The sequence below is a fragment of the Equus caballus genome, chromosome 30, assembly GCF_041296265.1.
Source record: "Equus caballus isolate H_3958 breed thoroughbred chromosome 30, TB-T2T, whole genome shotgun sequence".
Taxonomy (NCBI): Eukaryota; Metazoa; Chordata; class Mammalia; order Perissodactyla; family Equidae; genus Equus; species Equus caballus.
In genome coordinates this window covers 16128189-16152377 of record NC_091713.1, presented here as the reverse complement: position 1 = coordinate 16152377, position 24189 = coordinate 16128189, and the positions used below count along the sequence as shown (strand labels likewise).

At 45.1% G+C, this 24189-nt stretch overlaps 1 protein-coding gene and 1 long non-coding RNA gene across 2 annotated transcripts; one reads left to right on the top strand and one right to left on the bottom strand.

The window, feature by feature from the left end:
* Positions 1-760: 760 nt before the first annotated feature.
* Positions 761-14143, bottom strand: LOC106782891 (uncharacterized). The gene is made up of 3 exons (XR_011434318.1): positions 13945-14143; positions 5087-5752; positions 761-4080 (listed from the first exon to the last, which is right to left on the bottom strand). It is a non-coding gene; the product is annotated as an uncharacterized lncRNA (long non-coding RNA).
* Positions 14141-23923, top strand: SRP9 (signal recognition particle 9). Its single transcript, XM_003364548.5, has 3 exons — positions 14141-14410; positions 18756-18824; positions 22718-23923. The coding sequence occupies exons 1-3, from the start codon at positions 14339-14341 to the stop codon at positions 22835-22837; spliced, it is 261 nt and encodes an 86-aa protein (XP_003364596.1). The 5' UTR covers positions 14141-14338; the 3' UTR covers positions 22838-23923.
* Positions 23924-24189: the final 266 nt, after the last annotated feature.

Below are 24189 nucleotides of genomic sequence, written 5' to 3'. Positions count from 1 at the left end.
AAAACAACATTTCAAGGGGGAAGAAAAACAGCTTTTCAGAAAAAAAAGTCCCCAACTGAATTCCAAGAAGATAAGTTGGCAGTTCTGTGTATGGTGAACTCAGTGGGAAGAGGTAAAAGTTGAAAAGACTAATGAAAATAAAAACTAACATTTACTGAGTGCACTACTGACAGAAACAGGAAATGAAAAGAAAGAGCTGTTGGAGACAGCAGTAGTAGAGACCACCGACTTGAGGGATGAAGTTGAGGTAGAAGAATTAGCCATAAGTGGGTGGAGACCCAGAAACAAAGCCCGAGAGAAAGGATAGAGCGTCAGATTTGGGAATCGTTTCCATAGAGGGGAAGGTTCAGTCGAGGGATTCTGGAGTCCTGGGAAAAGATGAGATTTCGAGAGGAGGAACTTTAGGGCCCCACTCAAGAAACTGTTTTTTAAATTACAAAATATTTGAAATACACAGAGTAATACAGAGACAATATAATAAACACCCTGTACCTACCACCCAGATATTCAAATGTCACTCTTTCGATCTATTTGCTTCAGACTCTATTTTTACATTTTTTCCTAAAGAAAAAACAAACATTACAGGTACAGCTGAGGTCATCCCCATTCCCTTCTCTCCTTCCTGGAGATAAGCACTATTCTCCTATTGCTTTGTGGCCTAATTATTTCTGTATTCTTATGACATAGATAGAAAGAGTCAAAAGTACTACATTAGGTGTGTTAAATTGTTTATCTACGTGGCATAATAACATACATAGCCTTTTGCAATTTTATTTTTCAATTTATTTCATTCAATATTTATATTGTTTTGGAAATTCATTCTTAATTACATATGTATATATATGAAATAAATTCATTTTAACTTCTATGTAGTAGGCCACTATAGGAATATGTCATGGATTATTTCTCCAGTTTTAGCTATCAGAAACAACTCTGCAATGGACATCCAGGTATGTGTTCCAAGCACACGTTGTGCATTTGCCCAAGAGTTTCTGAGGGGTATATATTCAGACGTGGAATCCCGGTGGTAGGATAGACATGTTTCTAACAGATATTGTCAAATTGCTTTCTAAGTATATATTTTAAACTCTACATCTCCACCAGTACTTGATATCGCCAGACTTTCCAATTTTTGCTAATCTTACGGATATAAATTGGTATCTTGTTTTCTAATTTGCATTTTCCTGATCCCCAGTGAGTGTAGACATTGGCCATTCAAGTTTCTCTTTCGGGGAATGGAATTGCTTGTTCTAATCTATGCCCTTTTTTTTCCTCTGGAGTTGATTTTTTGTAAAGTGATTTATAGGAGGTCTTTATATTATTTTAGATAGGAATCCTTTGTTAGTTGCACGTGTTCTAAATATCTTCTCCCAGTCTATGGCTTGTCTTTTGACGCTATTCATAGTGTCTTTAATTTTTTTTATTATAAAAATATTCAACCAACCACAAAAGTTGAGAACAGTATAGCGAAACCACATTATCCATTGCCCAGACTCAACTATTAACAAGGTTTTGTCTTACTTGCTTTATCTCTGTCTTTTCTTTCTTATATTTCTAATAATGGATTTTAAAGCAAATCTCAGACTCTATGTCATTCTACTCCTGCATACTTCAGTAAGCATCTATACAACTATGGACATTTTCTTATGTAGTCATCATGCCATGATAACACCTATCAAAATTAACAATTATTCCTTCATATCACCTAATGTATGGTGATTTTGGATACATGGAAGTTTTTAATTGGGTCTCCATTTTTCTACTGCAAAACGTAGCTGTACTATTGCCTGGCCTGGATCACGATAGCTGTCCTTCCTCTGTGAGGACCACCCAAGGGTGATTCCATTTCTGACCCATCAACAGGTCCTTGAGGAAGTGGACAGTCCTGTCTCCACCTGGGGAAGACATGAGATGCTCGCTTCAGTCTGTACCTCTGGCAGCTGCTGACAAAGCCTGTGCCCACTTGAGTCACTATCTCTCTGACTCTTCTGTTAGAAAGTAGCCATCAACCTCAGAGAGGATGGTCTGCCTGCTGCTTCCCTGGGAGGCCAGGGCGAGTTCACACAGCAAACTCCTCATGTCCCTTAGGGAAGAGGGGAGCCAGAGACACTCGATTAGAGTCAGGATGGTTTGGGGGATGGGCTGGGGTTAATTCCTCTGCCGTGTTCTCAGAATGAGGAAAACAGATGTTTACTGGGGAAAAGAGAAGGCTTGAAGACAAATACAAGATAGGGCTTCTCAAATTTGTGTGTTCTATGAATCCCTCTACTCAGGGAAAACGAGTCTGTGGATTTCTCCCTATACTGCTTAACATGGTGAAAGACCCCGAGTCACTGGAATTAATGGGAAGACTGGAGCAGCTCCGGATAAGACACGAGTGAGGTAATGTCTGGTTTTTGTTAAATATCCCAAATAGATTACTCACTCTTGCTAGATAAAAGGTAAAGACACTGTCATGTTATAAACAAAAATCCTGCTGAAAACAGGGTCCCCGGTGGTCCCTGGACTGGGGACCCTCCGTGCTGTCTCCAAGACCAATGGCTCTGGGGTCACAGGTAAACCTGTCCCAACAAGGAAACCAGTCAGCTCTGTGACCTTGGAGAACTCCCTCTCACTAGGACCCCAGACCACCAATGAGAGCGGGGACGCTCGCATTAGAGGAAGCCAGGAAGAAGGTCCATGTGGAAGGTCCCTCTCTGTGTCTTCAGGAGAAGAGCCAGCCTGGCGTAGCCAGAGAGTCGGGCCCAAAAGGCTCCACTCAGCTCCTCTTACCCTCTGGGCCTTTGATTCCGTGCCTGGAGCAACTCCTTCCTTTAAAGCACTTTACAGTTTGCAAAGAACTTTCCCACGCCTTGTTTCAATTGATCCTCACAAGAACCTTGCAAGATAAGCAGATTATAGTGAGGCTCAGATTGATTAAGTGAACAGGCAGGGCCTCCAACCAGGAACGCGGACGCCAAGCTCATGGTTTGTTTCTCTCCACCCTCTAGAGGGTTGGATAAAGGTTCCTAGGCAGTTTTTATCTTGACCCTACAGTCTAGGTTTCAGAAGCCTGGGAGAGGCAGAGAAGGAGCCAGGGACTCACTTACTGGTTCCTGGGGTTCAGCCCTGGCACTCTTTCACATCAATGCACCCCCGCGCCACCCTCCAGCCAGGGCACCCTCTCTCTTGCCCTCATCCAAGGCCGTGGGCTGCAGTGCAGAGAACAGACCGGCTCGTGGAGCCCACAGCTGCCCAGTGCTGGCCTCGGTGGCAGAGCTTCTGTTCTGCAAAGAGACTAATGGAGTGCCAGGGAAGTGAACCGATCTCCCCAAGGATTCCTGCTCCAGCCAAGTCATCCCACGCTCTCTCTGGCTCTCTGCGGTAGGGTCCTTGAAATTTCATTTCACAACTTCCTGGCAGATAGCGGGGCAGCGGATGGCAATCCCGTTAGTGTTGGCCAGGCTCCCAAACAGGCCGAGTGCAGCTCGCTCAGCTGCAGACATCCTCCTCCCCCACACTGTTGCCAGGCCGGCTGGCCTGCAATCTTGGTGGCGAGCTCTGAAACCTTGCCAAAAAGTCTCTCTGGGACATGTGAAGGCAGCTCTTGATAGTGAGCAAACAGCAAGGCTGACGCTCTCCCTGCACTGCTACCCCCGAGTCTGGCCTCTCCCCTCAGTCAAAGGATGCGAACCCTCCTCACTCACCTCCATCGACGGGCTCGTGCTCTGTGCAGGGCCTGCTCCCAGAAGCCCTGAGACACTGACAGGCTCCCAGGAGCTGGAAGCTCAGCCCCTCCAAGGCCTGGAGGAACCCGGTCTGCGCTGCAGAATGTTCATGCTCAACCCATCAGATCACACCGTCAGTGAAACGTTCCCTCTAAGGAGCTCACTATGCTTCTTGGTGCTCTGAGGTCCTCCTTGTGAGAAAATCACCAGCCTCCTAAGGGGTCACAAGGCTTTAGTGATCAGGAACTAAATAGCAGAGAGATACGGTGAGTCACGTGGAGGCAAAACAGTAGCACAGCAGTACCTGCTGTTATTAAAGTCAGACCTGCTATGATGAAAGTCAGCCTTCTCCACCGTCTCTCAGCTTTCCGTGCTATTGGCCAGGGGGTGGGAGAAAGTAGAGAGAAAAATCACAATTACCCTGTGTGTTGTACTTTACCGTTTGCAATGTATTTTTTGAATATAAACACATTTTAAATATGTTATTTCTCTCAATTGTCAGAATAAAACTGTGTCTGGTTCATAGTAGATTCCAGTGTTGGTTTCTCTTCCTTTCTCCCCATTAGGTTGAAAGGGAAGATATTATGATCTCCACTTTACAAAGGAACAAACCAAGGCCGTAACACTCAAGATTCAAAACATATATTGCAGTGGACCCTACACTCAAATATAGCTTTCCCGGCTGCCATGTCCAGAGGACAAAATCCTGGGGTTTATACACGACCCCTTCCTTCCTCTTAAGTCCTTCACCCAACTAGTCCTGTGGACACTACAGCTTCTAAAATATCTCAAATGTGTACCATCCTCACTATTCCTGGCACAGTTCAAAGCACTGTGAATCTGCTAACTAATCTAATCCTCATAAAACACTAAGGTGATCATTATTCTCACTCTACAGACGAAGAAACTGATGCACGCAGCAGTTACATGATTCACCCAGTCACACGACTTGTAAGCGGCAGAGCAGGAATCCGAGCCCAGGCCCTTGACTTCTGTGTCCCATCAGCTCTCACTTTGTTGTCGGTGCCTGCCTATCTCAGACATTAGTCAGTAAGCCCTTGAAGGCAAGAACTGTCTTTTTATCCTCATTCCTGAGCCCTAAGCACCATGTCTAGTACACAGTGTATGCTCAATAACTATCTACTGAATAAAGGCACGGGTAACTGGAGGGGGGAGAAGCCAGAGGAAGGCCATGCTGTTTAAACCTCTCAGAGCTCAAACTGGTCAAGAATTTTTTCCTCTGCTTTTACTCAAGATATTAAACAGCCACGAAACAGATCATTGATTCCAACCTACTCCATCCTCTGATGGACTTTGAGCAACCAGCCCTCCCAAAGGCAGTCCTAGCTCCGAGGACCTGAGATAGAGCTCCCGGGTACCTGGCCTGAGGTGTGACTTCAGTCTCCCAGGTTCCCCACAAAAACTGGACATCTGACCCGCAGCTTCGAAGCTGATGTGCTGAGGTGGAATCGAACAGTGAGGACTTCCCAGAACATCTGAATCAGCTGCTCAGGTTGGGACAGAGCCAGAACATGCGCCCACAAAGGGTGGCAAGTTGCAAATTGAGGTCTAATAGGAGCCATCTGGTCTGGAGAAATGGCCAACGGGAGGGATGGGGGCCTGGAAACGGCCCAGAGAGCGTACTTATCTGGGGGTAAATGATGAGTCAGCTCTGCCCAGAAATGAAAGTGTTTAATGAAGTCCTTTGCAAGAGGCCCCACAGAATCTCTTCTTGGGGTAGCCAGAGTTGGGTAACGCCATCTAAAGGTTAGCCTTGGCTTCTGAGTTTTAAAATGCCTGGTCCCCAGGGTAGCATGGACGTGGGTGAGCATGGAGATGGGTGTGGCAAACCTCCACTGCTGTCTTGGGGGCAGCATGAGGTGCAGAAAACCATTTCACAGCCAGACAGATGCGCCAGGCAAGACGTGACAGAAGTGCTGGGCTGGCCGGGGGCCAGAATTGTCCCCTAGAATTGAGAGCTTAGCCTTCGTCCTGGAGGGCAACTTTCTTCTGTATCTTCTTCTCTCAGCTGTAGTCACTGTTGCCTGTAAAAAAGCAAAAAGCAAACCAATTACCAGGTCTAATTATCTCCCTTCAGCCTCCTCCTGGCAGCAGCTGCCGAGGCTCTTGCCAAAACGCCGCTTCACCAACACCCTGACACAGAAGCCCCAAGTCAGCGAGGGGGAGGCTCGGCTGGCCCCAGCAGCTGTGAGGCTTCCCAACACCCAGACAGGGCACAGGAGCGCCACGTCGGCAGCTTCCAAGCGGTTCTCTCCCATGAGCCCCCTTGGCCTCCACATCTGGACAGATGGCCACCTGGAATTGCACCAGAAAATGACACAATGGCAATCAACAGCCACTTGCCCTAACTGCCACCCCCATCCCAGGAAGTGAGGAGGCCTTTGAAGGCCTGTCTCTGCTTGTAGAGGGAGCTCCAAGGTCAGGGTGAGCTCCGCGGCCACATCTGTCTGGGCTTGCTTAGAGAGGAGCCAGGGCCTCCCAGAGGAGTGGAGCTGCGAGATGGGCTGGGGGCTCTCAAGGGGACACTGGGAAGCTCTCTGGGCACCCGCAATTCCTGCACTCCCAAAGTCGTTGTCCTACCCCTGTCTACGGGTGAGCCTCAGACCTATTGCTCTCTTCCTGCCTAGGACAAGAGGCCGCTCCCTCCTGAAGGAGGTCCCGAGCTGCCGAGGCTCTCTCTGGACTTGCACAATAGTGAGTCAGCTTCCAGATCCCCAGTAGCCTCAGGGGCCTGGACTCGAGTGAGCCAGGAGTGGGGGAAACCAGGCGGCCATCTCCTCTGCCTCCAACCTTGCAGCCCCAGGGGAAGAAGGACCAGGTGTGTCCGCCGGGCAGTTATGAAACCTGAGAAGCTGGAGTGGCTTTGGGCTGGTGCTTAGAGAACAGGCGGGTATTGTGGGGTTGGGCACAGAGGGGGTATAGAATACCCATCAGTTCACGCACAAACACGATCCCAGCCTGCGCAGAGGGAGGGAGGGCCTTCCAGGAGACTGCTGCTTTCAAACTGGAATGGAAAAAGGAAGGTCGCCCCTATGAGGGTGCTGGTGACCCACACCCAGAAGAAAGGAGGCCCTGGAGCCAAGATGGATGTTTCCCAGCCCTCACCCCTATCATATGACAGTTCCACAGACCTCAACTCACATGCCTGAGACAACATCTCTGGGATACAGAAATTCCATTGGTCAGTGATGAAAGAAGAATGTTTTCCTGAACAGTTTGGTGGGGGTTAGTTTCTCCAAGCGTCGTCATGCTGGTCATCAGCAAATATTTACTGAGCAGGACTGTCAGCATGGTCCTGTCTGAGGTATTTGGTTACAAGGGTCAGGGCCTGCCCTCCCGGCCCCATATCCTGAAGACAGACCAGAACAGGTCGCAAAGCTTAGCAGGAGCTTGAGCAACCAGACACGCCCAGCTGAGACACAGAACACCTTATCTTTGTCCTGAAAACAAAAGCTTTGCATGTTTTACTATTTTTCCCTTTCACAGTGCCTGGAAGGCTGGAGAAGGTGAGAAGGGGACAAGAGCAAAGGAGAGAAACTGGGTGAGAGCACAATGACGCATGGAGAGAGTGACAATGGAGCAAGAGGCTGGTAGAGCTGGGGGACCACGGCTCCCAGAGCTGACTGGGGAAGGAGACAGGGCAGGCACCTCATCAGTCATTCTTTCCCCACCTGTCCTGCCACATTCACCCAGTGCGTTCAGCTGTTTCAGCTTGGTAGGTCTCCCTTTCTCCCTTCACTTACTGCCATGAAGGCTGTGGTTATCAGTGTCCTGGTTCCTGCAGCCCCGGTGGCCACACGAAGCTCCGAGGCCAGTCCCCTCACCCTGTGGCCTCTAGAAGGAATAAAGTCAAGACCTTCCTCACCATGTTTCTAGTCATCACCACCCACTCCAATGCCCTCTGTCCCAGCCAGTCATTCTAGGCCTCTCTGCCACTAAGATCACCATATTCCAGGTACTCCAATCTCCCCAGGGAAAGGGCTGCATCTGCTCCCTAAATGCTTGTCTGTGTCTTTGCTCACGCCCTCACGTAGTATCCGAAAGCCCGACCATGCTGTCTGTCATACTCTGACCTTTATCTTCAAGATCCAGCTCCTCCGTGTGGCTTTTCCTGATTGCTGCCCCCAATTAACCTATCCCTTCTCTGCTCAGCAGAATTTTGTGGCTTGATCGTAAACACCGCTTATTATAGTTAGTCGTGCATGCAGACATTGCCTTCTTCGTGCTATGTCCGCTCCCCCTCCCCTCACAAAACCAGGTGAGTGCCAGGTAGACGCTCAGGATGTGCTGATTGACTTGTTGGACTGAAAAACAGAGGACACGACAGCTGTAATCAATCAGGAATCCACAGTCACCATTTCCCAGGCCACCGGGAGAGTTTCCACAGCAGAGCCTGCAGCTGAGCGGAGATGTCATCTGATTTATTAATTAACGCAAACGCCGTTCATCCAATGCTCTGGGGCATGGTTAAAAAAAATCCAGAACATTTAGAAAATGATAAAAATAACACTTATTAGCCTAGAAATAACTGACTTAGTCTCAGCCTTTTAGTCCCAGCATCGATCCCCTGTCGCCAGCCCCCAGCCCCTTGGTCTCCCCGACCCATGGGGTGTCCCCTTTTCCCACCTTCCCCACAGCGCTGCTTTGGTGATTACCAGAATTCCTGCCAGGGATTGCTAATTGGGTTAATGGAGTGACTGTGTAATTGTTCTCTCTCCCACCACACTGGCTGTTTTCCGACTACCTGCCTCTCATCTGTTCCAGGATCACTAATTTGCAACAACAACTTCCATTGTCGTCCACATCTGGGACTTTGGGGTTTTAAGTGAATCTCCCTAAGGCAGAGAACAGAAGATAGTGCTATTTTGGTTTGTCTCATCTACAAAGGGGCCATTCTCTGGGGTTTATGGGCAGCGTGGGGCTGCCTGGGTGAAGGGGAAATCTAAGCAGTGATGGGACCCAGGCCAGAGAGCAGCGTGCTCAGGAGGAGGGAGGGGAGCAGGAGGGGCTAAAATTCTGACCTTCTCTTCCCAGCTACTTGGGTTTGCATTTCATTTTAATCAGTTTCAGATGAAACTGACAAGCTTGGAGCCTTGGAATGGGTGCCCGCGCCTTTGGCCTCTGGTCTCTCTTAGAGTAGAACAAGGAGCTGCCGGGTTGGGCAGCGTCTGACCTGGCCTGACCCAGCTTCCCCCAGGAGGCAGCATTGAGGGTGGCATGTCCCATCTCCAAGGCTCAATCAGAGCCTGTTCTCTCTCAACACCCTTGGAAAAAAACAAGGCTTTTTTCCTCTCTTGTTTTTTGAGGTGTGTTTATTCTGCTTAAATCTGTTTCAACTTAAAGGGGTCATTACCTGCCCAAAGTATGGCAATGTCAGCATTCTTGAGGTGGGGTGCAACCAGGACAGGGAGAGACAGCCTCCCGCTCTGAGATGCTCCTGGGGGTGTCTTTGTCGTGGGGGTGGCATGAGGGTGCTAATGGGCTTTGATCTCCCAGCCCCCTTCAGTGTGGGTCTGGGAGGGGCTCTGTTTCTTAGGGTGACTTCTATCTCTGCCTTTGCCCCTCCCTCCCCACCTCCCCATCCCCTAGCCTCAAGGTCATCCTTATTGTCTCTAGGCAGCTCCAGGGCTTCTGATCACAGGATCCGGGAGTGCCCAGCGTGGGTCCCAGGGGGTCAGCTCAGGGCTGTTCCCACGGACACACCGGGAAGAACTGTTCTGGGCACTTCATACAGTCCCACCTAATATTGTATTGTCTTTACCTCCTGAGCTCCTGTCCCCCGCCCCCCAAACATCTGGGAGGACACAGCATGCTTAGACCTGCTCCCATCCCCAGTGTGCTGTGCCCTGTTGTGGTAGGTGCTCCATAAATGCTTATTTCTGCCTTCAGTTTTGATCTTTTGTAAACTTGCCTTACCCCTGCACCGTCCTCTGCTCTCGTTAGTGTGTATGCTGCCTGTGCACATCTTTGTTTTCACTGTAGCACTGTAGCGCATTGGTAGAGAGACTAGCTCAGAAGAGGTGCTCGATAAATAATTAATGAATTAACTTGGATGGGAAGTTCCTGCCAATCAAATAAGAGCCAGGCTTTCTCTGGAAGGAAGTGTTGAGACTGAGCAAAAGGTAACCAAATGCACCAACACCTTCCTCAGCTAAGCTAGGGGCGTGTGCTCCGTGGGGGACTGGAAAGGCTGGAGTTGGCCCTCAGGGACACGTCTCCATGTGACTATCTGCACACCACTGCCCTCCACTGGACGCCAGGCCAAAGCTGCCCCAGACCTGCATGTATGTCAGGATGCCCTCAAGTCTCCTTCCCTCCCTACTCTGGACCCAACTACTGGGCAGACCGGTTTCTTGGTTGGCTTCTCTCACCAGCTTTGTTTCACCCTGACTGCTTTGCATTGAATCCACGAAACCTGGGAAGGTAGGAGAGGAACAGCGGCTTCTTTGACTCCTGGCACATAGTGGGTTCCATCAATACTTAATGCATGAAAATCAATGTAAGGACACACAGCTCCTGGCACGTCAGCAGCACTGTGGACCATTATTATGATTATTAACATGAGAATCCATTTAAGAACTTACACCTGTTCTTGGTCTAGAATAGCTACGGCGCTGACCATTTTTACCAGACAACTAAGGAACACAAAGAGGGACAAAAAGCTTCAAGCAGAAGACTCCAGACACAGTTAGTCATTTCTCTATCTTAAAAACAACAACAACAACAACAACAAAACCTTCTTCCACTAAGGAAAGATAAAGGAAGGGGAGAGTAAACACATGTGCTTCCAAATCTTGTGGATTTTTTTTTGTCTGCAAAGATTACGTTTTCTGTCTTCAATTATAGGTATTTGTGAATTTGCCTTATTATCTCTGCCCCTGACCTCATTAGCTTATAAGCACTTGGCCCACTACAATGACTGGCCCTTAAAAGTTCTGCAACACATAATTATTGAATTCCTGGCAGTCAAATATAGTATGAGTGGCTAATAATTTGCCAATGCCAACAGTAAAATAAGTAAAAAAGGAGACATCGCACTTATTGCTTATAAATTGCTTCAATTTGCTGAGAAATTGTTTTCATCTCCCCAAATTGAATTCTGGGGTTAGCCCAGGGCCTGGCAGGCATTTGGATATATGAAGCTGAAGCTCAGGGAAGAAGTCTGGACTAAGCAGAAATCCAGGAGTCACACGGCATGGCGGTGGAAAGGAAAGTCTAGAGTATGGCCCAGGGAGAACTATAAAGGGTGAAACCAAAGGCTGGACCTCAAGACCCAAGCTGAAGGATCAGGGAGGGCAGAGCAGGCCAGGACAGAGTCAGAGCAGGAAAAGCCAGAGCGGTAGAAGGAGGAGCGAGGAAGAATGGGGTCAAAAAGCCAAGGGCCTGTGGAGTTTTAAGGACAAAGGGATGGCCAGTGGCCTCAAATGCAGCTGAATAATCTAGTCGAGAAAGGATGGAGAGCAGTCTGCTGGATTGGGCAATATGAAGGTGAGTAGTGACCTGTGAGAGCAGTTAGTGACCTTGTGAAAGCAACTTCAGCTGGGGGGTGGATTGAGTGGAAGACGCTGGTGGGAATGTAATCGAACGCGAGGCAAGGACAGGAAAACAGTTACAGGAGGCAACCAACCCAGGCAAAAGAACAAAGGCTTTTGGTTTTGACCTTGTACCCAGGCTCTGCTCCACCAGTCCAGCTTCGCCATTGCCACTAGGTACATTTTCTAAAGGTCAAAATTAATCATAGCACTTCCTGTTGTGATTAACATCTGCTGGCTTGCCGCTTGCTGGACAATGGAGAGCAAAGTCCAGTGCCGATCTCTTAAGTAAAATTTCTTTCTCAGACTTGGCTTCTTTATTACCTATAAACGAGAGTGGCACAGGTCCATAATCCCTTATCTGAAATCCTTGGGGCCACATGCGTTTTGGAACTCACAGCTTGTTGGATTCCAAAAGGTAATACGATGTGCATGCCATATATTTCATAATACCACCCGCAGAGGCTGGGCTCCACCCTGTAATCAAACACACCAAGTGGGACAAATGAAGACTACAAACAACTTTACTAAAGGTCAGGTCAAGTTTTCCACCAAAGGAGTTGCCAAGATACTTTTGTTTATCAGATCTTTCAGAATTGTGATAAGGGCTTGTGGACCACCCTGGCAGGGTTGTTTTAATGCTCAAATGAGATATTAAAAATGAAGCCAAAGGATAGCCACAAAGGGTGCAGAGGCCCTGCTTTTCTTGACTGGGAATGAAAGGCATTTTTCTTTTTCGGATGCTGTGCATGTGTGAGCAATTTATAAAGGGTACCCTCTGCCAGCCTTTGGGAAGCCACGTTTCCACGGCTGGAAAGAATAACCTTGTAGCTGGGGACATTTGAATGATCAAGGGTAGTTCCTCTAACTTCTTCCTCATCTTGATTTCTCTCTTTAAGGGCTGGGGCTGGGCTAGGCTCTGGGATGCTAGAACTCAGAGTGATGGGAACCCTTGCAATGGAAATCACTTCTTTACTGTCACCCTCCCTGCTAAGCTGTGATCTCTATGAGGCAGGGACGAGGTCTGTCTTGTTCACTGCTGGGTCTCCAATGCCTGGCACAGCTCATGGTGCTTGCCCACGGTAGGCACTCGATATATGTTTTGCTGAATTGAAATGATTTAATCTCTTAGGTTCCTCATTGTGACAGAAGGCAAAGATAGCATTGTCTTACTGTCCAATGTTTTCACCTTCAGGCAAAAACCCATCCTCCCAGAGGGTCATTCTTCCCAACTCCGCCCTCTCTGCCTCTCACTTCTGTTCTTTATGGCTCCCCAATCCCATTCTCATTAACTAAGGATTTGGGCCCCTGGCTCATAGCCTTCTCCTTCATCCTAGCCCCTTTCTTACTCATAACTGACTTTAATACTAATATGGACAACTCAGCCTCACCAGGAACGATTGCTTCTCCGAAATGTTAAACCCCCACATCTTATCTACCCGTAACTTCAGTTCCTCCTTCCTATTATAGTACCTCCACATTTCCTTGATATCTGACCCTTTAACCTCTCTCTTTTGACCCAATTTATTAGCCACCTATCTAGCCCAGATCCCAGGATTTCCCAGGCTGTTTCCCTGGGAAGCCTCAACAAAGACCTATCTGCTGATGACTCCTGGAGTTTGCGATGGAGATACCCAGCTAAGCTACCAAACATCTCCACCTGGACGTCCCAAAGACACTTCAAGTTCATCAAGTCCAGAACTGAATTCATTGTCTGCCCCAATCTCCCCCCAAGCTGTTCTTCGTCCTTTTCCCATGTATCAGTCAATGGCACCACTATCTCCACTGGTCTGGGAGAAATTCTACCCTTTCCTCTCCTCCACACCCCACGTCACTCGCCAAGTAAATCTCCATCTGGATCCCCTCTCCATTCCTAAGCCAGTGCCTTAATTCAGATCCACGGCTCTTATTCCTCTATTACTGCACAGCGTCTTAAGAGGTCTCCCTGCCCCCAGGCTTGCACCACTTCATTCAGTCTTGGTGCACAGCTAGAGCCCTAAAACGTGCAAATCTGCTTAAAGGCCTTCAACGGACAGGAAAAACTCATCTATAGCAGCAGAAAGCAGGTCAGTGATTGAGGGCAGGGTTGGGGTGGGGGAACTGAATATAAAAAAGCATGAGAGAACTTTCTGGAGATTAAGAAATGTTCTATATCTTGATTGTGGCATAGTGGGTATACCCCATGGGTATATATACACTTATACATTTGTCAAAATGCATCAACCTGTACATTTAAAGCTGGTGTGTTTCATTGTACATAAAATACACCTCAATAAGCTTAATTAAAAATACCCTTCTATGTCACCTCATTGCCTGGAGAACAAAGTTCAAATTTCTTATCCCGGCATCAGGGATGCTATGACTTCTTCTCTTGCTGCTTCTCTTCCCCTACTCCCCAGACGCCCGCCACATTAAATACACCACAGATCAAAAATGGCCTAGATGTCCTGCCCTCCTTGCCCACCTGTTGAACATCCATCATGTTTCTCGAGCTTCCGCTTGTGCCATCACTATTAGCATCCCCCCGACCCACAAGTGATCGTTCTTCCTTCGTGTTCCACTGACCCGACATAAATGTCTATGATATGTCTTCGGTTGCAGTCTTGAATTTATGTCTCCCCTCTCTTTCACTAGGTTGTGTGACTAAGCCCTGTTGTCTCCATTCTTGTATCTCCAGCACTTACCACTGAGCTGCTTCATCTTTATTGAAGGGACTGGGCTTTACCCTTGCAGTCCAGGCCGAAGGACAGCGGGACACAACGCCCCCTGCTCCTCCAGTCCTAGAGGTGGCGCTGTGGCAACCTCCATCTATCGTCCTGCTCTCGACTGCTCTGGGCCCGCTCCCAGAGCCCCACGCTCGGGGCTCCGCCCCCTCCTGGTAACATCCCTCCTTCCCATTGGGCGAAGGCGTTCCGGGCTGTCCAATGGGACGAGGCGTTGGTGCGAGGAGGCGCCACCATCTTTGGGCGGCTGGGGCTCTGTATCGGTTGGTGGCGGTGGGAGGTAGGTAGAGTGGTGCAGGGTCGTGACGCCTGCGGTTCCTGGCCGTGCCTCCCACTCCGTCCCGCCCGGTCCACCATGCCGCAGTACCAGACCTGGGAGGAGTTCAGTCGCGCGGCCGAGAAGCTCTACCTCGCCGACCCCATGAAGGTAAATCGCCGGCGAGGCCGCTGCCTCTGTCCCCAGCTCCGGTTCAGGATGTCTTCCCTTCCGTCCGCTCGGCCTCCGGAGCTTCTGCAGCACCCTGGCGGGGGCGGGGGAGCGATGCTGGGAGTGAGCAGAGACGGACCCCGCCGAGTTTGATTGTTTCTACTGTCTCGTCCCTGATTAACGGCGGGGAGGCTGTGAAATGGGCCAAATCAGGTTCATTTCTGCGTGCTAAGCAGCTCAGCAGTCTGCCGTCCCCCGCCCCCAATCCCTGAACTCCCCTAGCAGTTTTGGTTGGTTTACGTGTCTCTAAGGGCAGGGCTCCTCCCCCTGCAGCTTTGGCCTCCCGTCCCTTAGTCGTCTTGGTGCCCTTTACCCGTACTACCGGGGTAAAGGTATCTTAAAGTGTAAAATAAAACGGTGGTGGTTTTTTACCACCGTCGAGACGTTCTTGTAGGACCCCAATGTGGAGGCATCTGCACCACTTAGCATAGTGGTTCTTAATCTTTTGGAGGTCAGAGCCCTTTTGAGAATAAGAGAATGCCTGCACCCTTTTCTCAGAAAAATGCAATTAGATGTAAATGTTTGCAAGCAATTTTAGGGGGCCCGTGGATCCCTGGGATTCATTCATGGCCTCCACGGAAATTATCAGTGGATGCCAGAGGCTAGCTCATTATTAAAAAGCAAAGAAGTCCAAGTGATGGGAATTTAGCATTCAGGTCTTGATTTTTCTTCCTCTGGAATTTTTGCTTATTGTCATGTGTAAAAATTGTTTGCAGAAGCTCCTTGGTAATTTAAAATGCTGCTAGCTTTTTAGATCTAGATAAGCAACAAGAAGCTGTAAAACATTCTTAGTTCCATTCTTTACAGTAAAATTTGCATAATAATAAATGATGAGATGAGTTAGATGTTTTTGAGATTGAGTACTTTGTTGATGACATGATGTCTGGCTTCTCCATTTAGTTGACTTCCCTTGTTCATAGGGCCATTTTTTTCTTCCTTCAAGCAATGTACCAGGAGAACAATACAGGATTTTTGTCCAGAAGTACCCACAGTGTAAACTAAAAATATTTGAAAATGTTGTAAAGAATATATACATTCACTTCAAGAGTAATCATATTTTAAGAGCGTGGTGGTAATGGTAGGGAAAAGGAAAATAAAATGGTAATGAATAAAAGCATGTCTAGAACAGGCAGGAGAGGGAGAACCTTTCAGCTCTTTACCCAATTAGAAAATTCCAGTGGCCTAAAAACTTCTGCTTCCTCATGATAGTCTTCTGCTGGTTTTGGACTCTGATTTTTTGATAGGGAGGTGAGGGGATGAGTGAGGAAAGGAAGCTTTCCTAACAGTTTTATTGAGTGCCTTCTGTATGACAGACATTTTATGTATATTTACTTTTATAACTTATGCGAACAATTAAGACAACCCCTTAAGGTAGATGAATAAATAGTCTTAGGTACGTTAAATGATTGCCTGGTATCTAAGACATTAAGCTAAAATTTGAACCCAGGTCTGTAAAACCCAAGCCTGTGCTGTTCCTACCAGTCCATACTGCCTGCACTGAAAAAGAAGAGAAATTTTGTCAGAAGTCTTTGGAATCTGTTTCACAGAATTCTCGGTTTTCTCTCCCCTGTCCATTGACCCGTTGATTGTGCCCATCCCCTGTCTGCGTTTGCTGTAATTGAAGGTGATTTTACTGCTGAACCGTCTGTTAACCTCTTAGTTGGTCTGTCTGCCTTTTTAATCCTTCCGTTACTTCCCCCACTATACTCTAAAACATAAGAATTGACTTCTCTCAGTTTTCTGGTTCTTCACTGGTTGCTGGCTGAAGTCCAGGCTCCTGGTCCGCAGTCTGAGCCTCTCCAGTCTTTCTGGCCGTCTCCCACCGTTTCCACTGTTCTCAGCTCCAGTCTCACGAAGCTACGGAATTCACCATCTCTTCCTTCAGACTGCTTCTTCAGCCTTTCTCCTACCTTCTTCCTTCACAGAAAAAAATGTGTTTCCAATGCCACCTCCTTGAAGCCTTTTCACACTTCCCTTCCCCCAATGTAAATTACTCGTTTTCTCTTTTAGTATTTTACCTGTATATACCTTTATAGGACTTAATTCATGCTGTCTTGTGTTTTGGTTATTTTGGTTTGTGGAATTCAAAGTTCCTAAGAGAGCGGGAGCCTTGATTTCTTTTTCTCTCTTTGTGGCATCTGACATGGTGACTTAGGTGCCCCCTGAGTTACAAAATGGACCCTCTTATGGTACCATAGACTTTTTAACTCTCGTTTCTCCTAATGAAGCCAGTCAGTATTCTTTTAACTGAGAGCTAAAACTTTGCATAGTTGTCAAACTTAGTACATTTTAAAGTTTCGGTTTCTTTTTGTTTCTGGAGAACTAAATTTTTTTAACTATGTACAACTGAATTTAATAGCTTAATAACAGAGTTAGGTTGCCTCAAGATAATTAACCTAGTTGTTATTATTTCTATCTACTTAAGTGCTTGCTGAGTTCCCTTTCCTTCCTCACCAACACAAATCTCATAGGTTCGTGTGACTTTTTTTTGCAATCCCAGGAGCGCAGCGAGCATAGTGGGAGAAGCTGGCAGTTACAGCTCTGATAGCCCTTTGTATTTAGTTTTCAGAATTGTCTTGAGGCTTCTGGTGCTACATTGTGACCATTTGAAAATTATGTTCCTGTTTCTTCTGATGCTACATTGTAACCATTTTAAAATTATGTTCCTGTTTTGGCTTATAGATACTTAGCCCTTTTTAAAACAGCTAGCTCAACAAGATTTGTTTATATTAGTTAGCAAAAAGCTGACTCTGCTTCAATGTGCTATTTTCCTCTTCTTCTTCTTCTTCTTCTTCTTCTTCTTCTTCTTTTTGCTGAGGAAGACTCACCCTGAGCTAACATCTGTGCCAGTCTTCCTCTATTTTGTATGTGGATTCCCACCACAGCATGGCTGATGAGTGGTGTAGGTCCGGGCACGGGACGTGAACCCATGAACCTGGGCCGCTGAAGTGAAGCGTGCTGAACCCAACCACTATGCCACTGGGCCAGCCCCTGCGATACACTGTTTTGAATCCATCATTTTAGGAAATAAAAATAATGTTCCTGAAAGTTGTATACTCTATTGGGAGATGTCTTCTTTTACTGGAATATGCTAATATCTAAATCATTTTCTTGGCTACCTAACTCTAGAATACTGAACGACAATAAGTATTGTGTGGCATGGCAGTCAGTATAGGAGTTATTCTAGATTTGGAAAAGTTGGTGACGGAGACTTCTTTTCAAGACAGAATTCTGCTTTTATGTAATAATGCATCATGTTGTGCCATCATGATAAAGACGTGGTTTTGCTTCATAGTCTGAACTCACCTCCTGAGAGCCATGGAGAGTGGAGAGCCTGAACTGCGACTGCAGCACTGTTTCCTGAGGAATGGATTTGGACTTAACTAGCCATTTCGGCTATTTCCCCCCTTCTTTTCCTATCATTGCTCTGTGGCTAGGAGTGTGGGTACTGTAGGGGAGGAAAAACTTTCTCCTGTACCCTCTTAGGTTTAATGGCTGGGGCCCTGCAAATTAAACTGACAAAAGACAGATTAGCAAGAGGGGAAAAAAGCCATTATGCACATATGATTGCGAATTCATAAAGAAATGTGACTTGAGGAGGCTGTTAGAAGTTGGAGTCTATATACCATCTTAACAAAGGGTGATAAAGTGTGGAAAAGAGGCTGGACAAAGGAAAGGGGGTTTTGGGCTTCTGGGAGTGGGTAAGTTGTCGGAAGGTGACTAGGAAATGTGCTATAAATGAGAGTTGTTTATTAAGATTTGTTACACAGATAAGAGCACTTCTCTTACCTCTTGCCAGTGAGGGAGAGGGGAACACCTTTGTAATTGGGAATTTTATACCACCTTTAGAAAGGTTAATTTGTGTCCTACTTTTAGCCAGAAAAGGCAGAGAGCTAATTGCCTTCAGCTCAAACCCGTCCTTTTGCCAAAATGGCATGTTTTGAGGTGGGATGCTCTGATCCTCTTTCGTGTATATTCTTACTGTCGAGAAGCACCAAACCACTTAAAATTAAGTTTGGGGAATTTTCATTATATCTCTTCAGACTGGCTACAAGTGAAATAGCCAACTTTTTCAAAAGTCTTTAAAAAAATAAATTGTAGCAATAGGAATGAACAAAAATGCTGGTTTCTGCCTCATTTAAATAATGATAAGTTTATAGTAAAGGTGCCTTTAGATGTTTTGGCTGTTAATTCTGAAAGAATCCTTTTTAGCCCACCTGGACTAAATTATTTATGAGAAATGTCTCCTGACTTCACTGTTTCTAAATATGTATTTTTATTTCAGGCACGTGTGGTTCTCAAATATAGGCATTCTGATGGGAGTTTGTGTATTAAAGTAACAGATGATTTAGTTGTAAGTATACACTTTTATTTGTTGCATACTTTCAAATTTGTTTGAGTTAATCACTTGTTTGATTTGTTATTTACATAGAATTTATGCAGATCACCCATTAGGATGCTTATTTTGCATTTCATTCCAAAGTCAGGAACCTCATTCTAGAAGCTACTTTTATAGGCCCTTGGGGAAATAATTTAAGTTGCTTCTTTTACGCAGTATGTCTCGTGTGGTTTAAAAATTGCTGTATTCAGACCTTAAGCAAGAGGAATGTAGAGACGACAACTGGATGTAAGGGGTAGTGGTTTCTTTACAGGCGTGTGGAAAGTGAGTGATGGTGTTTGAGCACAGCTTGTAGGCTTTCTAGTTATGTCTCCCTCCCCGTCTGTTCACTCTTGTTGCTTCCTCACATCCCAGTCACTTCTTCACCTTCTGTCGTCTGGGCTCTACATGCAGTATTTCACTGAAACTGCTCTTTGTGAGAGCTCATCCACAGCCCCTTCATTTTGAACCAACAGTCTCATCAGTTCGTATCTTACTTCACCTCCATGCTGTTGTTTTTGTTTGTTTATTTGTTTTGCTTGAGGAAGATTGTTGCTGAGCTAACATCTGTGCTGGTCTTCCTCTATTTTGTGTGTGGGACACTGCCACAGCGTGGCTTGATGAGCCGTGTGTAGGTCCACACTTGGGATCCAAACCTGCAAACCCTGGACCTTCAAAGTGGAGTGTGTGTGTGAACTTAACCACTATGCCACCAGGGCTGTTTTTGATACAGGAAACCACTCTTGTGGAAATTATTGCTTTGGCATCTGTGGCTCCATTTTATCTTGCTTTTCTTTTTCTGTGTTTCTGTTTCATTTTTCTTTGCTTATTATTTCATTGATGTGCCCCTACAAATGTTGGTTTCTCCAGGATTCTCTCCTCGGTCGCCTTTTCACACCACTTCTTCTAGAGCAATCCATTCACTCATTAAGTCCAGTACTGCCCGTATCTATGTCTATTTCCAAATTTGTACATTGGGCTCATATTTTCTTCTTACTTCCTGACCATCTCTAAGTTGAGCATCTTTACCTCACTACTCAAAATTAGCCTGTCTAGAATGGAACTCATCCTCTCTTCTCAAACCGGCTCCTCCTGTTTCCCAGCTGCCATTGTACTGTCGTCTACCCGTGGATTGTGTTTGGCCCCATCCTTTCCTCTCTCTCGTGTCCACTGTACCTTCGTTTGAAAACCTTGGCTTTTGATTCTCTGATACGTTCCATGCACTTTCCCCATCGTTTGGGGGTTATTGAGTGAAGCTCCCTCGTCTCATTTCCTGTCGTGAACTCTCTGTCTTCACTGTTACTCTCTTAGATTTAGGATCTCGTTATCACTTGCCTGGACTATTGGAATAGCCCCCCAACTGTGTCCCTGCTTCCAGTTCACCCTTCAGTCGTCCTGTCCTGCTGCTGGACTGATTTCTAGAAATGCAAATTTGATTGTTACCACCCTGCTTCCAAACCCCTAGGGGCTCCTCGTCACTCATAATGTGAGCTTGCACGCTCACGTGCCCTCTGATCTCGGTCTCTTCTGTGTTGCTGAAGAGCGCTTTTGATCCGCCGTGCTGCCTGAGGCCTCCGCCTCGGCACGTTCTGTTCCCATCTCCGCAGTAGTGAACCCCGCCCCGCCCCCGCGTGGCGTGACCGCTGCTTATCTTTCAACATGCAGCTCACGGGCACCACTGCGGCTCTTGCTTTTCTTTTTGGCTCTTTTTGTGCTGTATCACATTAGGCTTCTTTATAGATTGTGAGCTTCAAGACGATAGAGTAGGTCAGTGATACTCTTACCTGTATTTCCAGGACTAATGTGGTGTCTTACCCAGCAGGTACTTAGTAAACATTTTTTAATAGGTTAATTCTTTTAAAAGTTTCATAGTTCAAAAATCACTTTTTGTCTTTGGTCATGTATTATATTTGTGTTCAAGGATTCATCGTGCGGTTGCATGAAGTTAGATTTCATGCAAAGATTACTGTGTCCTCTAAGAACCGATGAATTTGGTGAAGTAACTGAAAATGTGAAAAAGGAAGACTAAATTGAGCTGTGGTAGGCTAGTCCTAGAGTCAAGAGAGTTGAGTCCTAGCTTAGCCTTTTACTAGTGTTTTGGCCTTGGAAAAGTCCAGGCTAAAAGTGTGGACTTCTGGGCCTCACTCTCCTCATCCGTGAAGTGCCATACTGACAGCGTGCTTCCTTAGTTGGGTTGTGTTGTAAGCGAAACACGAGGGTGAAAGTATTAGAGCTCGCCGCTTAGTAGATGCAGTGAATGTACACTTGAATCTTGAGCATTCACACTGAGAAAAATTGTAATCGTGATCATCACGGAATGGATGAGTGTATTTGCTGAAGAAAATCTGGTATGTCCTGTTTTAAAAGTAGGAAAAAATGGAGAATTGATTTTAATACAAAAGGCTTTCTCTCCAAATGATGACTTTTTGCCCCTGGAATTGATTAAGCATGGTTAAGGATCCATGATAGACAGTATTGGAAAGGACTTCATTTATCATTGATGATTCCTATGAGGGGATCTAAATATGAAAAGTGCTTTTTGTTCTCTTTCTTAAGATTGCTGAGAATTAGTCCATATCTAAAAGGGACCAAAGATGCAATCAAACCCATCCTCCTAAATAGGAGATGAACAAATCAACTCCAACAGTAAAAATCTGTTTTCTGATGACTTGTTTAAAGAAGAGTTTGTATTCTTCCCTCACTGATTCATTTTAATAGCTAATAATTCCTTCAGCAAACTCAGTCTTAGACTTCATTTATTATTATCAGCATATGGCTTTGACTTTTTTATAATCCCACCTATGCATCATTTTTTCTAATGCTGTGACTGATTTGTAATATTGTCTTCTATGGACCTAAAATCTTTTTCTGTCATACTGTAGTGAGAAGGTATGTACCTTCTCCCACAGCACATATACTAAAATTGAAACGATGGAGATTATTGTGGCCTCATTACAAGATTGTTACACAAATGTGTACAATGTGTGGATAAAAAATTTCTTTAAGAGGTGATTTAAAGGCTGAATGAATTCAGATCAGTTGGGCATGATAAGGTCAAACTCCAAATTACTTAAGTTGGTGAATATTATTCATGATCATTAGTTCCTGTTGTTTAAAACTCATATGAACCTTTAAGATGGGTTAAAGAAAAATGGACTTATATTACAAAATGAGGAAAAAAGCTGCCAGCTTAAATGTGATATTTTTGAAGAATCTGGAACAAATGGTTTTATGACCAACCATAGGCAGATCTTAAGGTTCTATCTAATGAAGAATTTAACTTGTAGTAGGGAAGAATTTGGTTTGGTAAAAATTATAAATAACCTTCAGAAAATCAAAGTTGGACAGATTTATCTGGTTTAATTTAGATGGTGACCAGAATCCACCTAAATCCCTTGTAAGCAAGGGATTCTAGATTTTCTTTTTAAATTATCCTCCACCCCCCACCCCCACCCCCACCGTCGACACACAGTTTCACAAATAGAGAAAGGGATCCTAAGATTTCCATGGTTTTCCCAATATAACTCAATTAATTATGACCAGATCCCAGACAGAAATTACCTAATTCCAGGCCTTGAGTTCTTCTCATTAGGTCACAGCAGGATTTAACTGGTCATTTTTGAGAAACTTCTGATAGAGTTCGTTGAGTTTTTGTCCACAGCAGGGGCATTTAAAATACTATGAAATACCATACATAAGGAACGTAGTTGCTGGGGACTTAGAAACTTGAGTGTAGTTTTCTCAGTATGACCTCCAGAGAGAATAGAGCAGAACGATGGTAGCAGAGATCAAATTTTTACTGATCATACATTTGCTGCATTGTCAACAATCTTTACATAGTTAATGTGTACTTTTAAAATTTCTGACAGTGTTTGGTGTATAGAACAGACCAAGCTCAAGATGTAAAGAAGATTGAGAAATTCCACAGTCAACTAATGCGACTTATGGTAGCCAAGGAATCCCGCAGTGTTGCCATGGAAACGGACTGAATGGTTTGAAATGAAGATTGTCATGTTCTTAGGAAGTAAATATCTTTTGAATTTGAAAAAGTGTTGGGACAGAAAATACTTATGTAACAAAGTAGGCTATTCAGAAGCCAAGAGATCCTTTTTTGTACCTTGTTTTTGAATGTTTAGAGAGCTAGGAATGTAAATGCTTTCCATTAGAAAGCCTTTATTTATTTTTGGAAATTGAGCAAGAATTGCATCTATCTTGGAAACTTTTTGCAGATATTTGATGTTGGGCAAAATATATAATTATTTCTCTGGTAAATTTGTATCAGTACTTTGAAAATGAGATGTCAAAAAAAGCCTGTTCTTCCCTAAATTTAATCTGTCTTTAAAGGAACATTAAATGGAACCATTTTGCTGAATTGATATGTTTCTTTTGGAGCATAAAATTTGTGCTCTTGATGACCAACAAATATGAAATGTGGTACCTGGCATGAACTGCACAGCAGTGTATCTGACTGGATGGTGGCATAGTCTCAGTTGTATCTAAAAGTAATAATGAAAATAGGGATGCTTTACCTTAAACTTTGCAAATCTAAACTATATTTTTGAATATAAGTGATTTATAGCATCATTAGGTTGTTGAACAAAGACTTACTTTGAATCTAGTTTTCAGTGCTCAAAACCAACTGCAGTTACTTTAAATGCATGAACAGAATGATCACTGATGGACCGAAACCACCATATTACAGAAATATTTGCCACATAGTTCCCATCTCTAGTTTCTCGGAAGGGCTAAGGATTATTTGAGCTGTTAAATCTGCATACCTCTATGACACACCTGCTCATTCCTCTCTTTACTTAACCAAGGTGTTAAGCATTACTGACCGTCACAGCTTTTATGTTTTCCATTAAACCAGAAGTATGATGTTATTTGATATTTATCTTATATTCATAACCTGATTTTACCACCTAAATGTAATGTTCACATGTTGATTCCTACATTAAAGTGTTTTTTGTTAGGAATTTGTTGGGTTGCACAATGGTTTGCCATGAAAGGTTCCACTAGCCATATGAATTGCGGCATGTTTCAGAGAGGTCAGTAAATAAAATATTACATGTGTATATATTGTTTGTCTTGAATTTTTTAACTTCTCAAGAATTATTGATATAATTCTTCTTGAATTATACATTATATCTTGACTGGGATATACTGTATTCGTTTAGTCCAAAGTGAGCGTAATGATACTGTAAGTAAATTTTGTTTTTCATTTCTTGGTACTTTTTATTTCATGCCTTTCTCTGAGCTGTGCCTTGATGGCAAGGTTGTTTTCTTGATTAAGGAAAGAAACATCAAATAGTGTAGGGCTTTTTGGGTTTGAGTTTTTTCC

What these genes read in the sequence shown, in the direction of transcription:
- SRP9 (XM_003364548.5), top strand. Translation starts at nt 14,339, where the DNA reads ATGCCGCAGTACCAGACCTGGGAGGAGTTCAGTCGCGCGGCCGAGAAG. An exon ending in ACCTCGCCGACCCCATGAAG is followed by an intron (nt 14,411 to 18,755) that starts GTAAATCGCCGG and finishes TTTTTATTTCAG; the next exon opens with GCACGTGTGGTTCTCAAATA. An exon ending in AAGTAACAGATGATTTAGTT is followed by an intron (nt 18,825 to 22,717) that starts GTAAGTATACAC and finishes AATTTCTGACAG; the next exon opens with TGTTTGGTGTATAGAACAGA.